Here is a 21,745-nt window from a genome sequence, read left to right as displayed (position 1 = left end):
ATTTCAGAAGAGTGAAATGCTTTGTTTCCTTGTAACAACCACCAAATTTAATTTACAGGAGCAATCCATTCTTTATCATTCCAAGTGTTTCTTAAATCTTTCCCCCATGCCTGGCCTGTTTTAGGAATCTTTAGGGTTTGTTGATTGTTTACTTATTTTAAAAGACAAGCAGAAACAAGTTGTTACAGAAGACAATACTTATGTATATAAAAGGTGAGCCAAAATCTAAAGTTACTTGGGATCTGTATCTCCAAATCAGGTTGCTGCAAATCAGAATCTCCGCTTTCCTTATCAGTTACATCTATAAGGCACGTTTAGACAATCACTGATATCATAGCATACAGTGCATGTTAGTTTTATTTCCCACATTAAACACGCTAGGGTCATTTGAAAATGTGGGACAGCAACAATTTAGACCTAAGAGGATCCTACAGGTTTCCTCTTGTTCCTCTTTCTTGAAGTAACAGTCAGTGGCACTGCCCCTCTACATCCCTTGTCCTCCCTTCAAAGATCACATTAAAATTTAGGACTTTCTAATCTATGGAATGATATCAAATCACCACCAGCTGCTCAGTGTACATTCTCAGTGTAGTGAGGGCAGCTGGTCCTTCTGAGACTCTCCCACCACAGACATCTACACACCAGGCCAGGTGCACAGGTTGGTTAAGCTGTAAGTGCTTCTTTTTAGGTGTTTAACTTTCTCCTTAAAATTAGTAATGAAATATTTAAAAGAGGAGGGATCATGGTGGAAAACAGGAAGCATGATAAATACTGCACATGTGCACACATAAACACACACATTCAGTCACCTAGCTGTTAAAGAGCTTATTTTGCTTAGAATCGGAGTCACATTGCATGGTTTAATTCTAGAACAAATAAACTTTTTTTCGTATTTTTCTTCTGCTGTTGTGATTCATCACATGACACTCATCTGAGCCAAAGATTACCCAAGCATTAAGCTAATTCCTTCTCTTGATATTTGTCCCAGCTAATTCCCATTAGTATCACACGGCTCCCCTGAGAGTGGACCCCCCATGTCAGTGACTGAGCTAAATTTTATTTCCTAACCTTCATTTGCAAACTATCCAAATCTCACATTGTCCGGGTTCACACACACACACACACACATACACACACCACCAACAACAACAACAATAACAACAACAACAACAATGATAATAAAGTACCTTGCCCTGGCTTGGTTTCTGTCTATAGCTTCATTAAATATTTTAGTGAATCTAATGTAAAACTCCAGCCTCCAAAACTCCTGCTTAAATAACACTTCAGGTGTAAAACCAAAAAGAAAACATTTCCAGTCTTCACACTTAACATTAAAATCTAAATAGTACAAGCAAGAGAGTTATAAAATTTTCGTACCTGCTTCTGTCTGAATCTCAAAAAGAAGCCTGCAGTCTCTCCACAGGGTAGGCCGTTGTCACCTCACTTCAGAGAAGGCAGAAGGTTGCTAGGACCAGGCCCTGAGCTTGCACACCCACAGGGGCTTTAGTGCACAGAGCACAGGCTGAGTAATGGTGGGAAGTAGGGAGTGGCTGGCTGTGGGGTGAGTCCAGCCTCCCCTGTTTCCGTGGGCTTCATATCTGACTCTAGAACATGGACTGTCTGAGTCTCTGCTGGTGTGTAACAAACTGTCCCCCAAACCCACAGCTCATGACCACCGTGCTGTCACTTCTCAGTCTCAGGGTTGCCTAGGACTCAGTTGCATGGTTTGGCTGGTTGCATTTGAGGATGTTCATGCAGCTTCCGACTATAGCAGGAGGTACCCGCCTTGCTCACAATTATTCCTTTGAAAGCCTAGACTCAGCTGGGACCTTGAGACAGTGGAGCCTTTCCTACAAATGATATCTCAGTGTGGTCTCTCCATCAGTCTGGCTCTTATTTTACATAACACTCTTGGGCTTAAAAGCACAAAACTGGAAACTTCAAGGCCACCTATGTCTTAACTCCAGAGTCACATTTGCTAGTGTCCTGGGGTGAACTGAGTCATGGCATACACTCATATTCAGTCTGAGAAGAAATAAGCAGCCGAGACATTGGGGCCATCCTTAGAGAACAGCCAACTTCCTTTAAGAATTACGTTCTTGCACCACCCTTTGTCTTTGAATCTTCCACTGTGGGTATCTTGTTCCCCCTTCTAAGAAGGAGCAGAGTATCCATACTTAGTTCTTCCTTCTTCTTGAGATTCATTTGATCTGTGAAACAATTCTATTTTTTTAATATCACGAAAGGAGAATGGATAGGACTACATTTAAGGAGGAAATAAGACACGTGCACACTGAAATCAATAAATATTGATGAAAGAAATCAAAGGAACAGTAAATGAAAAGACAAAACATTCAAGGGTTGATACATTTCTCAAAATAATTGACTTATTTAGTCTCTCCAAAGCCTTCCTAAGGTTTATTTTTATAAGCGTCAAAGGACTTTTAGCATTCACATAGAATCAGCAAATACATAACATGTGAAAGCAATTTTACAAAGAAGAGCAAATCTGGAGTCAACAAAATATGGGATTGCAAGCTGGTACCGCTACTCTAGAAATCAATTTTGCCGTTCCTCCAAAAATTGACCATAGTATTACCTGAGGATCCAGATATACCACTCCTGGGCATATATCCAAAAGATGCTCCAACTTATAACAAGGAATCATGCTTCATTATGTTCATAGAAGCCTTATTTATAATAGCCAGAAGCTGGAAACAACCTAGATGACACTCAACAGAGGAATGGATAAAAGAAACTGGTACATTTATGCATTGGAATACTACTTGGCTATTAAAACCAACAACTTCATGAAATTCACAGAGAAATGAATGGAAATAGAAAATATCATCCTCAGTAAGGTAACCCAGTCAAAAAATAATACACATGCTATATACTCACTGATATGTGGATATTAGGAAAAGAACTCAGAATACCCACCATACAACTCCCAGATCATATGAAGCTGAAGAAAAAGAAAGAGCAAAGTGTGGATGTTCAAGGGTGGTGCAGAGTCTGAGGGAAAGACCATCCAGAGACTGCCCCATCTAGGGATACATTCCAGTTACAAAACTGAGATACTATTATTGATGCCCTCAAGTGCTTACTGACCAGAGCCAGATATAGCTGTCACCTGGGAGGATCTGCTAATATAAATATAGATGGGGACACTCTCAGCCAGCAGTTGAACTGAGCACAGGGTTCCCAGTGGAGGAGCTAGAGAAAGGACCCAAGGAACTGAAGGGGTTTGCAGCACCATAGGAGGAACAACAATTTGAACCACCCAGTACTCCCAGAGCTCCTGGGAACAAAACCATCAACCAAAGAGTACACATGGAGTTACCCATGGCTCCAGATGCATAGGCAGCAGAGGATAGCCTTGTTGAACATCAAAGGGAGGAGAAGCCCTTGGTCCTGGGAAGGCTCCATGCAGCATTGCAGGGGAATTCCAGGACAGGGAAGCAGGAGAGGGTTGATTGGGGAATAAGGGGAGGGGAAATGCATTATGGGATTTGGGGGAGAACTAGGAAAGGAGACAACATTTGAATTGTAAATAAAAAGTATATCTAATAAAAACATAAAAAATGGAAAAAAAATTAAGTTCTTCCTTCCATTAAAACCCCAAATCCTCTCCATTCTTTTTTCTAGTTCCTTGTGTCTTCTGTGTTTTGCCTAAACCTACAAATATCACCTTCTTGTCTATCAACATGAAGAATGTCCTGCATTGGAATCCACCCGAGGGTCTACATGGAGCTGAAGTCACATACACTGTACAATATTTCATGTAAGTTGCTTCATTTTCTTGCAGCTAGTTTATAAACACAGACTCAGACTCCTGTCAATTGTGCAAAGATAAACTTTCTATGGCATTAAATATCCATTGGGGGGAAAAGTTTAGACATTTCCTGTTTCCTTGATTTTATAGTAAATCACAGAGTGTTTTTGGAGGCAGAAACATTGAATGTCCAGGCAGGAGCATTAGGGCATAACTACAGACATTGAGACAACGGGACTGCAATATGGTTCAGCAGGTTAAAGCGCTTGCCACCAAGCCTAGAGACGTGAGTTCTAATCCTGGGACCCATGTTGGAAGGAAAGAATTGACTCCAGCAAGTTGTGTTCTTATATCCACACGTGCACTGTAGTATGTGCATGTGTGCAAACACGAGTGCACAAGCATGTACACGGATGAGTAACAAATGAGATGGCTAGAGAGAAGACGTTGGTTAAAGCAGTAGTCCTGGTACACAAGGCAATCCAGCGACTCTGAGATCTCTGAGCTTATGAGGATCACCATTCTTAGCCGAAACAGTGCAGAATTCTATGCACTGGTCCACTTCCATCACTATAGCCTCAAATAGATACCTTTCATGACCTTCTTGATCCTTCACAGGCAAGAAACAACATGAAATAGATAGACAGCGTCCATCTCCAGAGACCAAAAGAAAGGATACAACATAACATGAATCTACCACAGAACCAGACTCCAAACCACCACAGCCATCTCAACAAACTAGTACCTCTTCTCCTTAAGAACTGCCTTGTATCTATTTTAAGATTTCTTTTTCTTTACATGTGCGTTTTTGTAGGTATACCTGTCTGTGTGAGTGTATGTCACTTGTGTGCAGGTGCCCAGGAAGGCCAGAAAGGGTGTTAGATCCTCTGGTGCTAGAGCCTCAGGCAATACCTTGGTATCAGGCCACCTGATTTGGGTACTGGAGACCACTGGCAGAAAAGCAAGTGTTCCTAACCACGGAGCCATCTCTCCAGCCCTACCTCTGTGTTCCTAACCACATCTGTGTACAGCCCCACATCTGTACTGCTTGAGCTATAAGTGAAAATAACCCCCACAATAATAAGTTTTAAAGTGATCCAGGCGGTGGCAGCGCACGCCTGTAATCCCAGCACTCGGGAGGCAGAGGCAGGCGGATTTCTGAGTTCGAGGCCAGCCTGGTCTACAGAGTGAGTTCCAGGACAGGCAGGGCTACACAGAGAAACCCTGTCTCAAAAAAACCAAAAAATGAGAAAAGAAAAAAAAAATAAGTGTTAAAGTGCTAAAATGGCCAGTCTAACACCCTAAGAAGGGTGAGCGTCGTCACCACCAGAAAGTGATGAACTAGCCCTAAGGCACTGCTCTTTGGTGACCAGGATGTCACAGGAAGGGATCTGAAGAAGAAGATCATGCCCTCGGGAGGATACTGTGAGCTCCACAAGCTCACAGCAGGCAGGCAAGCCCTCCAGCACAAAACAGACTTGATTTAAAAATATATATATATTTGACAGAAGCAGAGTTTTAAGATTCTGCACAGAAAAGCCTCATTAGACTCCCACTCCTATCCCTTAGGCTTTTAAATATTATTTTATACTTTTTCACGGTTCTCAGGGTTTCTTAGGTCAGGGTGGATGCTTCTGCTGCTGCTTTCACTTGGGAGTTCTTAGTCAGTGACAGATGAGGTTTGCCTAACATGCAGCCACAGGCAATGCAAACTACTCATAAGACATTAGGATAGCACTTACCCAGGATTGTTGACAGGATAGAGGAAGGTGGCCTTCCCATGAGAGGAAGAGAGGAACTCATAGAGCAATGGTCTGCATAGCCCTATTAAAGTGGATAAGCAACAATAATCTTTACTGATTGTTTGTTTGTTTGTTTGTTAGCTTTCTTGCTTGATCTTGTTTTTAAGATGAGGCTCATATAGCCCAGGCTAGCCTCTGACTTTCCACATAGCTGACGGTGATTTTGAACCCCTCATTCTCCCATCCAAGAGATAAGGATTATAGGCATGTACTGAAAAACAACAGGGCTCTATGTTGAATTTTTCTAACTTGAACAGTGACTGTAGGTGACTAGAGAGCTTCCTGGTTTTCTTGGCATCCATGAGGAATTGATTCTGGACCCTTCACAAATGCATGAGACCTTTCTATAGGCTGTCATGGCCTTTGCCTATAATCTGCATATACCCTCCTATACTGTTTAAGTCATATCTAGGTTTTTATAATGCATGCTACCAAGATAAATAGCGTTGAAGGGAAGCAATACTATAGATGTCCAGTAAAGACACAATTCTGTCTCCAATATTTTCAAACCACAGTTGGTGGAATTCACAGAGGTGGAACTCATGGATATAAAGGGCTGATTAGCATCATTATTTTAATAACTAGCTTTTCAGTGGTTTTCAAAACTATTTTCCTTACTTAATAGTTCATAAGGAAATACTACATCTCACAGTAATGGAACACTTAAATTTTATCAATTCATTTCATTTTACGTCCTCTCTTTTTATTAAGATTCAAACCAAGTACGAACCGCTGCTTTCTTAGAAGCATGTGTTTCAGGTCTGATGTGCATCAGGTCTCACCTGATTTCTGTCTATGTAGCTGCCTAACCATCCCTCTGTCTGTAAATAGGATAAAATGCCCACCATCATTTACGCCAGATATTTCCAGTTAATGAGCTGAAGGGTAATTTATTTCTCCCTTGGTCATATTTCCTGAAATGTTTGCAAGTTTGAACTTCAGAAACTTGTCCCATGTTTGCAAAACAGGATGACACTTTGTGTGCTTGGAAGATACATTCTGACCACTGAAGACAGGTGAAGACTTCTCCTGGTAGCCATTATCTCGAATGTTCTTCTCTTCTCTGAGGATGGTCTCAGGAGCCATGCAGAGAGAAAGAGCTCACCAGCATGTCCTTACTTTTCCTTCCATTAGGTGGGGCAAAGAGCTTGCTTTTCCCTTTCAACTTCCAATGCTTCAGAAAGGGCTTTAAGAATAACCAGAATCTCTGAATACCCAAGACACAATCCACATATCAAATCATTCCCAAGAAGAAGGAAGAAGAGGGACCTGGTACTGGAAAGGCTTGGTGCAGCATTGTAGGGAATTACCAAGACAGAGAAGTAGGAGGGGGTTGATTGGAGAACGGGCAGAGGGAAGAGGGCTTATGGGACTTATGGGGAGGGAGGAACTGGGAAAGGGAAAATCTTTTGGAATGTATACAAAGAATATAGAAAAGAAAGAAAAAGAATAAGCAGAATCATCATTGTTGGATGGGAACAAAAAAGTTATGTTGTGCGACTTTTCAATGACGACTTAGAGATGCTTGCCCTGTAGGAGCTCTGGCATGCCTGGGTTTGCACTGGGTGAACAGGAAGACAGGGCACAGTCCTGGGATCATGGCCAGGTTGTGAACTTAACTGGGATAACGTCGAGCAGGTTGCATGCTTCTATACGTTTTAGCGAGGTTTGTTTCCAGAGCGAATTTTTTAAAGTTTTAATTGTACCCACAAAATAATTTAATGTAAAAAAGGGCATAACACTCAAAACCCCACTTTGGTACTGGGGAAATAGTACCAGATTTGGTACTGGATTCCAATTTTAGATAAACCTTCTACTACTTCTACAAACTTGACTGGGTCTCTTAAACTTACTGAATTTTAATTTCCTGAGCAGTAAAAATTGGACAAAAAAAACCCACTTCCTGGGCTGCTATGCAATTCAGTGACTTGGAAAATGTAAGCCTGTAGTGCTAGCCTCGGCGCATTGTAGGCACTTTTAGGTGTTTGTCATGCTTACTAGACAGAGCCAGAGACCAGCGAGGACTCCTCAGGACTTGCCCCACAGGAGATTGTTGTTACTGGAATATTTGTCAGATCTTCCATTCAAATCAGCAACAGGAATTTTCTCCTTGGTCAGCACTTGCATGGTAAGAAGGTGCCCAACCCTTGGCAGAGTGAGGCAGTTTAAGACGGGAAAGACAAAGGAACCGATGACAGTACTTTTCCAACTTCAAGTCAAGACCTTTAAACAGGTCGAGAAACCAACCATGAGCCCACAGCATGAGGATCAGGAGTTCAAGGTCATTACTACATACACAGGGAGTTCAAGACTAGCCTGGACCATGTCTCTCTCTCTCTCTCTCTCTCTCTCTCACACACACACACACACACACACACACACACACACACACACCTATCTCAAAAGACCAAAAAGAAAACAATAAAATAAAGTTGAAAAGTAAATTGCTTTTGAGTAACAAAAATATTATCTTTAATGGAAAGAAAGAGAATAGAATGGACTGGTAAATAACCAAATGCACAGGGTAAAGAGGAGTTTGGGTGTTTTCTGGTAAATCCTGTTTCTCTGCATTAGATAGTATGTTTCCTGAAATGAATCAAAACGTTATATATGTAAACACAGATCCATTTTCCTTTTGATAATTGATCAGAAAGTCCCCCAGGCAGTGTTGATAATCTGCAAGGGAAAGTTGATTAAGATCTGACTGTGTTTGTAGTATGTTTGACAGATGCAGCACTTATGAAATGAAAGAGATTTGCTTCAGACCTCTGTTACCACATCAGTCAACAACGTTGGTGATACTCAATAATGTTGCCACATTCTCCTTGTCAAGACTTAGTTTTCCCGTAACTTTTGTGAGAGATGTTTCTCCACTTGCCCTTTTGCTGTTATTCTCGTCTGTTATGTGCCCACGTTGATGCTTCTGAAGTTTTGACCCAGGCTTTGCTCTGGGTATCCATGGCTAAACCTTCTATGAGCAATTTGTGTATTGACTCAAAAATCCAACTCCTCCCTCTCTCTTGAACATCAAGCTCCTGCATTTGGAGAACACTTACATACCTCAAACTCAGCCCAACATTGCTGAATGTATTAGTTTTCCCTCCTCCTATCCTTTCCTTCCCCATTCTCCCAAGCACACTCTTCTTTGGTGATCTTTATCTTGGTAAATATTATCACATTCCACGCCCTTGCCCTAAACAGAAAGAGATATTTCATCACCTTTACCTGTGTGATCTCTTGCATGCACTCAATCACCTGGGTCTTGTTTCTGTGATGTCCTCCTTCATTTCACTGCCTTGCCATTATCCTTGTACATAGCACTCTTCCACCTGGATCATAGAAGTGCGCACTAAACTGCTCTTACTACCAACACACTACATTCTCTGTGGACTACTGGTCAACCTTCTGAACCATGCCTTTCAACTTGCTCCCCAATAGCCCTGCTTTAGTTTCTTCAGTAGCCTCCAGTACAATCTTGGCTCCCCTGATGACTTATCATTTGCCTCAACATTTTATACCAAGCTCTCTTTTACCTGAGAAGTGCAGAAAGTATTTCTGCCCCCCCCCCTCATTTTCTTTGGGATGTTGTATTTTAACAACAACAACAAAATCAGTATGAACAATGTAGTCAGTTCAATAGTGATATGATTATGGTATACCCTCACACTTTACATCCTAGTAAATTTCCCCCATACTCTTAATACTTGGTAAAGTTTTAAATTTTATGAGAATGTCAAAGTAATTTTTCTTCCTATAAACAAAATGGTTAACTTTCCTTTAGTTTGTTTCCACCAAACTAGCCTCATGTATGCATATAGTAGACTGAAAGCTTAATTACTAGATCACACAGTATGGAAATATTTTACTGTAGCTCAAGTATGAAACTGTAACATGTTTTCAGGATGCACTATCTACATTGTAATTCACATAAAAGCAAGGTGTTTATAGAAACTCTGACTCATGCTCCAGACAGCTAGTGAAAATATCACCAACAACAAAAGTGAATTTGATTATATCAGAATGACAGGCATCTGTGTTTTGCTGAAGAGAAAGTCTTCCATTCAATTTTATATAATGACTTTTTTAATTGTAAATTGGGTAAAGGACTTCATTACTAATTCATAGTTCCTTTCTTAGCAGATATGGGCAGAAGAAATGGCTGAGTGCCTCTAAATGCCGAAGTATCAGCAGGACCTACTGTGATCTTTCTGTTGAGACCTCAAACTATGAACACCAGTTCTACGCCAGAGTGAAGGCCATTTGGGAAACCAGGTGCTCTGAATGGGCCGAGACGGAACGCTTCTATCCTTTCTTGGAAAGTGAGTAATACTGTTCTCCAGCATTGTTAAGCTGGATTTCTGGTATGATACTCTAACCTTATAGGCAACTTTGCCCAGAAGGGTGCCAATAATACCAGGTTTTTATTTTGTTTCGTCATTTGATGGAGACTTTGCATTAAAAAGAAAATTGTAGATTAGTAGGTTGATGTGTGCCCAGAAGATTATATGGTGTCCTAATCACACAACTAAGTCTCTTTTTCATTAAACTTGTTATTGTGTTGCTATTTCTAGATGTAACTCAGAATTAAGACAAGAATCTTCCTGATATTTACTTTTATAATTTTCTTTCCCTGATATGTGACTAACCCAACTGAGAAGGATGCTGTCAGGACTACCATAATGAAATATCTAAGGGGTGTAGAGGCCCCAGGACATGCCACCTTTTCCAGTGCTCTGCCAGATCAGAGACTGGTGACCTATGCCCTCAAGTCAGATCCAGCTCCTATGTCTATTATTTTACAGACCATGAGCTGAGAATGATATTTATATTTTTAAAATAGTTTTTTAATCAAAACAATATTTTTGACATGTGAAAGTGATATGGAATTAAATTTCAATGTCAGGTACTAGAGAAATGGCTCAGCAGTTAAAAGAATATGTTGCTCTTGCCAAGGACTTAGATTTGGTTGCCAGCACTCATATGGCTTACAACCACATCAAAATCCAGTTTCTCGGGACCCAATACCCTCTCTGGGCCTCCACTAGCGATGTGTGCACTCTGTTACACAGACATACAGGCAGGCAAATCCCCCATGCAAATATAAAAATAAATACATTTCAAAAATAAATTGTACTACATACATATTATCTAGAAAATATTTCATATGTTTCTGTGTCTGTAAAAGTTTTCTAGAACACTGGCCCTGTTCTCTTACTTACCCTGCTGCCAATGGCTGCTTTCATACAACAGACTGAGTCCTTGCAAAAGAGATCCTGTGTCCTACAAAGCCTCTGGGCTTTTATGGTGAAGATCTCCCATAAAAGGGTGGTTTTAGGTCTCTGATCCCAGTAGGATTGTATAGCTTTATCTGAGGGGAGGAGGGGCCCACACCTGAAGATAACACCCTCTTGTCCTCTAAGCTCAAGTCAGCCCACCTGAGGTTGCCCTGACAACTGGCGAGAAGTCCATCTCTATTGCCCTGACAGCACCAGAGAAGTGGAAAAGAAATCCACAAGACCACGCTGTTTCTATGCAACAAATATACCCCAATCTGAAGTACAACGTGTCTGTGTATAACACAAAGTCAAGAAGAATGGTGAGCCTGGCCCGGGCTGGGGTCCATCCTCTGAGCTTCCCTTTCTGTACTTCCATGGGCAGAGGTAGTCCTGGCTCCCAGGTTCTCTTTGTGAGAAAGTGGCAGCTGATACAATTCAAGAGAGATATCTCACAAGATACAAGGAAAGTGCTCTGTCCACAGTTCATGATGTCACTATTGGACATCACACTTGATGAACTTTCTTTGCATATACATCATCCATCAGTCGCTTTCCGTGGATTTAAATTATATATCTAATATATACATATGCATATATGTGTGCTAAATACATATATATTTATAATATATATGTACATATATGTAATATATACATATATTATAAATATATATGCATTTAAGATCACAGGACAAAGCTAAGAAAGAAACACTACCCTGAGTCATTATTTAGAAATCTTGCTAAGGAGCTGGAGAGATGGCTCTGTGGTTAAGAGCACCAACTGTTCTTCTGAAGGTCCTGAGATCAAATCCCAGCAACCACATGGTGGCTCACAACCATCAGTAATAAGATCTGCTGCCCTCTTCTGAGGTGTTTGAAGACAAACAACAGTATATTCATATATAATAAATAAATTTTTTAAAGTGCTTTTAAAATTGGTCCATCTCTGTGTCCTGCTCAGCTAAAAATATATTTTGAAACTGTGCTGGAAAAAATAAAAGCTTATAGTAACATGAAGGACGCAGCAGTATCCTAGCTTTTCCCTGATCTGTGGAGCTGTCGTGAGCACATCCTGGCATCTTTGGTTCTAGCATCTGACTTTTCTGTGGAGTGTCCTGGGCACATCCCAGGATCTTTGGCTCTAACCTGTTTGTGCTTCTCTGTCCTAGTGGTCCCAGTGTGTCACCAACAGCACACTGGAGCTCAGCTGGCTGGAGCCCAGCACCCTGTACTGTGTCCATGTGGAGTCCCTTGTCCCGGGGCCCCCTCGCCTCCCTCTGCCTTCTAAGAAGCAATGCATCAGTACTTTAGAAGGTAAGCTGCAAGAGATTTCCGCTCATCCGGAGAAAGAAAACTAATAAAACAGAAAGAAAAATAAGAGTGTAGATCAAGTCTTAACAAATCTATGTCTATCAAAATCACACTGAAGCTAGGGCAAAAACATCTACTTGTCTAAATGCATTGACCAGTCTGGATTCTGCCTTTGAGCTTGGTCAGTATTGAGGGTGTCACAGCATCTAGAAACTGTCAGCAAGGCCCAGGCCCTGCTTCATGGCAACACGCCTCCCTAGCTAACTCAGCTTCCTACCTTGGCAATCCAATGAAGAACTTCCCTTCTCCTTTCCCAGCCATACTCACTGTAACCACAGCAGGCTTTGAGAACACCCTACTGCTCTAAGGCAGGAAGGGAAGTCCTGAGACTGCTTTCAAACACTGCTGCTTTGATGCAAATCACAGCCCCTCTAGTGGCCTTCAGACATCCCTTGTTAGCCACAGGCAGATATGCCATCATCACAGTCCCTCTCACCATTGTTTCTCTAGGTCCCCATGTGTTTTCTGAACAATGCTACCTCACAACGGTAGTTTCAGATGCTTCTCTTAAGAGACCTGGAGTCATGAGCATTGTGATTGTTTAATGGGTCTGCTCTACAGTAAGAACTTCAACTTAAACTCTGAAAATGGAAGAAAGATAGACCCTCAAGTCCCCTGCTTTATCAAATGGTCTTCATCCATTATTACTCTGATCCTCCCCTCTAACAAATGCTCACAATCTTTTGCCTCAGGTTCTGGTCCTTTCCTCATCTACAGATGAGAACCCACAGCCCCACCCCCAACCCCGACCCTGACCACACCCCCACTCCAGCCCCACCTCCACTCCAACCACACCCCAGCCCCACCCCACCCCAACACCTACCCAAACCCACCCCTACCCCACTCTACTTTCCTCTTTTCTTTCAAGTTGAAACAGTCCCTAGGAAAAGGAAAGGAGTGTAGGACACACATTTGAACAGGAAAAAGCTTTACTTCTGAGTCACTTTATCATGCCATCTCTTTGCAAAGAAAGCATTCTCTACCATAATAGAAATAAAACTGAAATACCAAGCAAGGAGGAAAGGGACATAAGGAGACCGGATTGGTCAGCTTTGTGTCTGAAATCAGTGCTGTGTTTCCTAACAGCTTGATCAACGCCAAACGGTGGGAGTGAATTTCCCGTGTAGCTCAGTCAACTAAGTACGGATCACACAAGCTTCTTCCCAGGAAGGAGATAAAGTGAATTTCCTCACCAGTGGAGTAAAGGGACAGCTAAAAGTTCACCATTTCTAGTGTTAAAATTTCCCACAATGTCCCACCTAGTCACTCACCAGAGAAACCCCCTAAGGCACTACTTCCTTTAAAATAATAAAAAATATCTCTTTAAGGACTATGCCTTGAAAAATATCTCTGCTCCCTGCAGTTTCTCAACCCCCAAAATGAAAATGAACCGTATTGGTTCACTGTACCAAATGAGCTATCACACACCACACTAAATACCAGCAGCTGTTGCCACCAACGTCTTAGTCAGGATAAGCCCTGTCTACTGGCGAGATCTGGGGCTACACTGGGACCTGAGCTAAGCCGCCATCTAAAGCAGGACAGGTGCATCCCAGCATTTGCATCAGAGCCTCATTACTGTGTAGGCAGACAAGCACTCTCCCTGGGGGCTATTGATGGGGTAGAAGAGTTCTTCAGGGAATGCCCACAGTCACTATCACTATCATAATACATCTGTTCCCCATCCACAGCTGGTAGTTAGGGGGATAGAAACTACACTATTTTACCTCTGTTTGACAGCGAGAGCATCCAACATCCACATGGATTAGAATGTGCCTGTGGCACGCTGGCTGACTTTATTGGCATATAAAGAATGTCGTGGGGGAGGGGATCAATGGTTTGTGTTCTGTTTACATGTCTTCTTTCTTTCTTTCTTTCTTCCTTCCTTTCTTTCTTTCTCTTCTTTTTTTCTGCAGCTCTCGCAATTCTCCTGAAAAACAGTTCCAAAGATTTTAAAGTCTGCTCTCATCATTGTGTAAACCAGATGCACAAACTCTTAAGGGTTGGCATCAGGGGCTGGAGAGATGGCTCCGTGGTTAAGAGCACTGACTGCTCTTCCAAGGGTCCTGAGTTCAATTCCCAGGAACCACATGGTGGCTCACAACCTCCTGTAATGGGATCTAGTGCCCTCTTCCAGTGTGTCTGAAGACCGCTACAGTGTACTCATACACATAAAATACATACATCTTAAAGGGGGAGGAAACATCAGGCTGAGAACCCTAGAGACAACTCTCAAGTAAGTCACCCCCAAAGGCCGTGTATCAGCAGAACTCCCTCTTCCTCAGTCTCTTTTTCTTTTTCCTTTAAAAAAAAAAGATTTACTTATTTATTTAATGAGTATGAGTACACTACCATTGCTCTCTTTAGACACATCAGAAGAGGGCGCCAGACCCCACTACAGATGGTTGTGAGCCACCATGTGGTTGCTGGGAATTGAACTCAGGACCTCTGGAAGAACAGTCGGTGCTCTTAGCCTCTGAGCCGTCTCTCCATTCGCCCAGTCTCTTTTTCTTAAGACTGTCCATGAGTAGATGAAACTCATCCACATGATAGAGGGCAATTCCTCAGACTTTCATCAGACTCTACTCACTAAAATGTCCATCCATCTAAAAACTGTGCATCTAAAGATAGTGTTTAGTTTAAACATCTAGAATAGTGTTTAGTCAAACATCTATGACCTACACAAGCTGACATTCAATGCTAGTCAGCCCAACCTCCAGGTAGCTCACACGAGCTTCACAGGTATGTCAGACACAGTGGAGCGAACCTGTATCAGCTCTGTGGTCTGCTCAGGGGTGATGCTCCTCTTAAAACTCTTCACTAAGCCTTTCCGTTATTGGACAGACTTTTCAGTCACACAGCAAGACTTCTTCTCAAATTAATGATACCATCTTTTTAATTTATCGTCTATGTCTATCTGTCTGTCTCTATCTCCCTGTCTCTCTTTTCCTGTCTGTCTCTGTGTGCCTCTTTCTGTTTCTGATGGTCTGTCTGTCTCTCTCTCTCTCTCACTCTCTCCCTCTCTGTCTCTCTGTCTCTCTCTCTGTCTCTCTCTCTATCTCTCTCTCGTACACATATAGAGACATTCGCTTGCACACACACACTGCTGAATCAGTTTACTATTGATTCTCTGTCTTTGTCCCTGGAGAAGACTGAACACCGCTCTCTCAGGAGCCATTGATTGTCTGTAATTCTTCATGATGGGACTTGTAACATTTCTTCACCCACATTGCCATGTCAACTGGTCTTGATCAGGTGACCGTATCTTTGAGATTTTATGGGTGTAGCTTCCCTGTCATATATAGAAGACACTATTTCACAGGTGACATCCTGGTCCTCTATTCTTACAATTGTCTCACCCCACTTTCAACATGTTCCCTGAGCCTTAGATAGAACAACCAGTTCAATTACATGAATCTGCTGGGTTGGGTGACACACTCAGTTGTTTTATGAATTATGTCCAATCACGGATTTCTGTAATGGTCTCTGATACAAAAACCAGCTTATTTGATCAGTGAGGAGTGGGGGCTACACTTGTCTTTGGGTATAAGGATACAGGCATGTATTTGGAGTAAAATTAGAAAGTATATTGATTTAGGAAAGTGGTAGTAGCAGGTTCTCCAGCTATAGCTGGCTGGATAGGTTTACAATACCAGGGAGGAATTCCCCCTACTGAGCCAGCATTAGGTCCAATTAGATGACTGTTGGATACTCCAGGAGGGGTGTGCCACTAAGGCTCCCTTGAGAATATCTTGTTGCATGCTGATGTGGTCTGCAGGCTTTATAGTAGGATAGGACCACTGATTGATTTTCCCTCTTGGTAGCTTGTATTGTACCTTAAATACTGAGAACTTGTTCTCAGGAGAGAGGCATCTAAGTCAACATTAATTTGATTTCTCCGATGTCTATTTTCAAAGCGTGTGATATCTTCAGCAACTGGATCTTAACCTTCAAGCTCTGGGAAGTAACAAGAGTCAGTAGGAATAGCCTATAATATTTGAAGACTTCTCTGTCCAATAACTCACGGGGAAGTTTCCCATGCCCGGAACTAGGGATTTTGTTTAAAAAAGAGTGTTGCTTTTGAGTTTGAAGAACTGTGAGTCACTAAGGTGATAGACTCATTAGTTTTCACATACATGAGCCAGGATGAGTTTCAAAGCCTGTCGTCATAAGTGGTGGCGCACACCTGTAATCCCAGCACTCTGGGAGGCAGAGGCAGGTGGATTTCTGAGCTCGAGGCCAGCCTGGTCTACAGAGTGAGTTTCAGGACAGCCAGGGCTATACAGAGAAATCCTGCCTTGAAAAAACCAAATCCAAAAAACAAAACAAAACAAACAAGCAAAAAAAAACAACAAAAAAAAGGTTTGAAATACCCAATGACTTACATATGAATTTATCCTTAATGTAAAGATTGGGGAGTGAATTTAGACAGTTCCTTGAGCACTTCATTGTCAGAGAGATGACAAATTCTGAGACCCCCCCCTCACCTTGGCTCAAGTTTCTCAGTATATAAATGAGAAAAACGAGTCCATGGATGCAGGTGACCTGCCCCAGCCTCTTGGCGTTGCTCAGGTTTCGTACCGTATTAAATTGTAACTTTGCAATCCTGACCCAAGCTTTCTTTTTAACAGTTCAGACATCATCACGGAAGGTTAAAGTCATCTTCTGGTATGTCTTGCCCACATCCATTATTGTGTTTCTTTTCTCTGCAATCGGCTACTCGGTTTGCCGGTACATCCATGTGGGCAAAGAAAAACACCCAGCGAATTTGGTGAGTACTTGTCATGGTCGAAGTCTGTGAGGCAACAGGAAGAGAGAAAAGGAGGGATGGAACAGAGTTTTCTGTAAGAGCAGAGTGACCTAAAACACATTCTGAGCTGAGAGTAGCTTACATAGCATGTGTGCAGTCCTGTGTGTGGGCCCCTGTACCCCAAAACCAGACAAAAAAGCAGTCTCTGTACTGAATTCACTCACGAACATATAACACTAAAAGTTCCCTAGATTTTAGACAATCTTGTAAGAAGATAAGGCTGTGGAATAAACAGAGAAGCTAAGTCGCGATCACACTGCCTTTCTCTAGCTAGAGATAATATGTGAAGGCTAAAAATAAAAACATGTTTCGAGGACTCACAGGGTATGAGGAATCTCTGAAACCTTTTGTGGGGAATCCGTTCTCATGTTCAAGCTCAGGTATGAAAGAAAGAGATAGAGCTCTTACTACAAGCAGAAAAGGCAGCAGAGCAAAGTGGGGCAGCTTGTTGTATGGCCAGTCTACTCATGTTCTCCATGAGGGGTTACACTGGAGAGCAACCCCAGGCTGTGTCATGGGAGAACATGGTGTTGTTATCAGAGCGTGGGTTTGGTCTAGAGAAATTTCAGTAAGGTCCTGAGTTGTGGTGTCATGATCACTATCATGTCACTTGTTCTAGAAAAGCAAAGGCAGCTAAGAAGTCACCTAGGAGAGAAAAGATGGCAGTCCAGTGTATGCTTAATATCAAAATACTCCCCTTGGGAATTACTAAGAGACACATTTGCATGTCAGTGCATGTAATACATGTGTCTGTCTGCTCCTGTTGATTTCATTCATACAGTTCTCTGCTATCGTGCTCCACTTAGGTGCTGGGGTTAGTGTCTTTGTAGCACAGGAAGACTTCTGGGAAGAAAATTCACAGAAACTTGGCTGCATGTGATTTTTTAAAAACCTATAATTCTGTCAAACAATGGGGTGGAAGGCCCCGTTGTGCAGTGTTAAATGAAATCATGTCATCGGGTGACAGGAAGATTGTACCCCATCACTGATGCCGCTCTCTAACAGGCGCCTTCCTGTGTGCCCCAAAGCAGAACAAAATCATGTCTGTGGTATTCGGGATGGAGCCCAGGGCCTCACACATGAACTGCACTCCACCCCTTGGCTATATTACCAAATATTTTTTTTTTAATCTTTTCTTTTGAGACAAGGTCTGGCTACATTGTCTCGGCTGGTCTTTCCTCTCTTAGTCCCCAGAGGAGCCAGGGCTCCTCCTGTTTATTCTTGGGCATCGCTGATGTGATTTAGACTTTTTTAAATATCCCTTAAGCTAGCAGATGAATTGCCTCTTTTCTAGTGTTTTGTTGTTGTTGTTGTTTACTTTGTTTTGTTTGTTTGTTTGTTTTGCCTTATTGTATTTTCGGATTTTTCTAGCACAGTTAGAAGGCTACAACCTTGTATCCATTTCCCTTTCTGGTGTTGTGATAGAGTAACTTAACTAAATCCTTTGATGGGCCAAGGGACTGGTTTTCTGTTTCCATTCACAGTTCCAGGTTACAGCCTACCATAGTGGGACTTGGGGTGGGGGTTGGGGTGGAGGCTGGGGTAGAAGTTGGGGTTGGGGTTGGGGTGGAGGTTGAGGTGGGGGTTGAGGTGGGGGGTGAGGTGGGGGGTGAGGTGGGGGGTGGGGTGGTAGGAGCCAAAAGCAAAGCATCTCAGAAAACAATCATCAATGCCTCCAAGGCCCAGCCCAGGGAAGATGCTGCCCATGGTCAGGGTATGTCCCCAGCCTCCCTTGGTTAAGTTAAAAAAATCTCTCACAGGCATGCCCACAGTCTACCTCATCTAGACGTAAACATGCCCTCATTGAATTTCTCCTCTGGTGACTCTATTTGTGTCAGTGTAACAACAGAAACTGTCATGTTCCCTTTCCCATATCCATTGCTATGCCTGTGTACGTTTCATGCCCGCAGTGTATCTAGGGAAGGGCTAATAATCCAGGAAGCCCCAGCCTAATAACAACTGGAAACAAAATGGACTATCTCTAGTCTTACACTCTACAGTTCTTCTTCCAATAGGGTTCAGTGGGAAAACACTGCAGTTAAGGGCAAAGTCTACCATTGACTGGATAGCCTGTGCTCAGCCCAGAATGGAGGTCTCCTCCCTTCACTGGCAGGACATCCCCTTCTCTGACTTTGTCCGGTGAATTCAAATCCCTCCCCGACCCCACATCTCTACCTGTGGAATGTCACATAACCTCAGTTAGATTGCAGGTTCAATTCCTTTCTACCGATGCCAATGGGTATTCAGCTAGCATCTGAGATTCCTAAAAATGCTTCCCCATGCTAATGAGGCATTTAAGTACCTGAAGCCTTCAGCCAATGGCCTTTGCCCTTCCTGCATGTTTCTACCCCCTCCCCTGTCCCATCCCCCCAGAACTGTGTAAGCTTTTAATCACCCAAGTAAAGTCGGTCTGCCTCCCTGCAGCTGATCCCTGTGTGTCTTCGCCATTTGTACTCACAGGTCTTCAGAGCCCCTGTCAGTTGTCTCTGCTCCCTTTGTCCTCAGGGATCAAAGCAGGGAGGGTCACGCCTTAAATGTTCCTTCTTTTGCTGGAAGGATACCAATCTTAAAGAACTGAGAAGAGTCTAGAACTTAATTGATTCAAGTCCCTCTCGGTCACACCCCTGAACCTCACATGGACACTCTCCAGTGACACGGCTCACTTCTGGTTACACTTAGGTTTTGGGGCCCTTCCCTCTTCAAGTGAAGTTTTCTCTGTTTGCCGAACATAACCCCATCGTTGGTTGGTTAGAAAATGTTGCGTACATCATCTAGCGACCCTAGACGTTGGCAGCTGTTAGTGATGTCTTTCTAAAATGAAAAGTTGAAGCTCATTCTCTCCTCTCTGCAGGTACTGATTTACAGAAATGAAATTGGCAAAAGAGTCTTTGAGCCTACCGAGAAAATCACACTTAATTTTATCACCCTCGACATGTTGGATGATTCTAAACGTTCTCAAAAGGAGATGGATTTACCGGACAAAGGCAGGGATAACGTCAGCATTAATGACCCTGAGCTCTGTGAGAGCTGGGAGCCTCACCGGGAGGAGGTGGAGGGACAACATTTAGGGTACTCTTCCCATTTGATGGACATTGTCTGTGGTGCTGAGCAAAGAGACGGAGACATCTCCCTAAGCCAGCACGAAGGGCTTAGCATCACAGGAAAGGCAGACACTGAGCCTCTATACAAAGTCCTAACTGACTTCTATGGGGAGGGTGAAATCCAGAAGTTCTGTGGGCCAGAAGAGGCAGCCAGACCAGAGAGATTATCTGAGCCACAGGTGACTTCAGCAAACTTGGACCCACAGCTTGAAGACCTACATAACCTGGGGCAGGAGCATCCTGGCTCAGAAGACGGGCCAGAGGAAGAGACATCTACAACAATAGTGGATTGGGACCCTCAGACTGGCAGGCTGTGTATCCCTTCTTTACTTATCTTTGACCATGATCCTGAGAACTACGGGCATTATGAGAGAGACCCACTCTTAGAAGGTGGCCTTTTGTCTAGACTCTATGAGAACCAGGAGCCTGACCAGTCAGAGGAAGAAAATGAAAGCTATCTCACACAACTTAAGGAGGAATGGGGGTTACATGTACAAATGGAAAGCTAACGCCAGGCTTTCTGACAGTCAACAAGTGAAGGAACCACTCTAGGGAGTGAGCAGTGTTCAGATTATCCAGTGCCGGTAAGACGCTGCTTTCTCTGTTCACACACTTGGTTGGCCCTGCCTCCTCCACGTGGCTGGCTTCCCCACAACCTTCTTCCCGATCCACAGAAAGTCCTGGAGGAACTTTCTGAAATTCAGAGCCCTGAGCTTTGTTGTAGACAGAGTAAAATTTGCAGCTTGGATGGGGACTTTATGCAGAAGAGCTCACGGTGGTTCCAGTTTGTTATTTTCTTAGCAGTTATTTTCTGGCCTTTTACTATATATATGTAACACTATCAAAATATTTCCTAAAAGTCATTTATTTTATAAACCCCTTTTCTAGAATTTGTTGATTGTTGGCATAAATTTTTTTGCAACCTCCTTTTAATGAGAGTTCAACCTCTCCTCTAGCCCACCAACCAGCTGAGGTAGTGGAAGAGAAAAGTTATTAGGGTATGGGGGAAGTGGGCCTGTTTAGCAACAGTTCTTTGGGGGGCAAGCTCCGTCTTCTGTGTCTCAGCGGTTCAGCCCCATAGCAAACACCAAATATGACTCAGCAGCTGCAGCCCAGTCCTCTAGGCAGGCAGACACCACACACTAACCAGCAGCTACAGTGCAGTCCTCTCAGCTAGCAGACACACCAGGCACAAACCAGCATCTGTAGTTCAATCCTGAAGAAACCGCAAGGCTTGCCAACTGGTCAGGTGCCACAGGAATCTTACAAGGAGTTCTTGGGCGAGTTCTACCCAATGGTGGTGTTACCACAAGTGGAGCTCTTAACAATGTTATGAACGGCAAACCAATATATGCGTGTCATTAGCGAAGAATAGAGAGGTGAAACAAACCGAACCAATGTTCCTCTCCCACTGTCTGTGGGTTCATATTTATATCCCTTCATGTGTCCTTTCATGCTCTGCTATAGCAAGGCATCCTTTTACATGCATCTGCTTCAGGAAAATATTTTTTTCATGTGCTTGCTTTAGTAAGACATCCTTTCACCTGTGTGCCTCATCAAAACATCATTTGACACAACTGACCTTCTAAACAAACCAGATGTTTCCACTTCCG

At 42.9% G+C, this 21,745-nt stretch overlaps 1 protein-coding gene across 1 annotated transcript; it reads left to right on the top strand.

The window, feature by feature from the left end:
- Window positions 1-3,692: 3,692 nt before the first annotated feature.
- Window positions 3,693-20,873, top strand: Il20ra (interleukin 20 receptor subunit alpha). The gene is made up of 6 exons (XM_052169573.1): window positions 3,693-3,784; window positions 9,718-9,896; window positions 10,998-11,173; window positions 12,020-12,164; window positions 16,853-16,992; window positions 19,883-20,873. The coding sequence occupies exons 1-6, from the start codon at window positions 3,708-3,710 to the stop codon at window positions 20,639-20,641; spliced, it is 1,476 nt and encodes a 491-aa protein (XP_052025533.1). The 5' UTR covers window positions 3,693-3,707; the 3' UTR covers window positions 20,642-20,873.
- The last annotated feature ends 872 nt before the right edge of the window (window positions 20,874-21,745 follow it).

Source organism: Apodemus sylvaticus, chromosome 23, assembly GCF_947179515.1.
Source record: "Apodemus sylvaticus chromosome 23, mApoSyl1.1, whole genome shotgun sequence".
Taxonomy (NCBI): Eukaryota; Metazoa; Chordata; class Mammalia; order Rodentia; family Muridae; genus Apodemus; species Apodemus sylvaticus.
The sequence above is the reverse complement of the archived record's forward strand: the minus strand, read 5'-3'. Positions and strand labels throughout refer to the sequence as shown.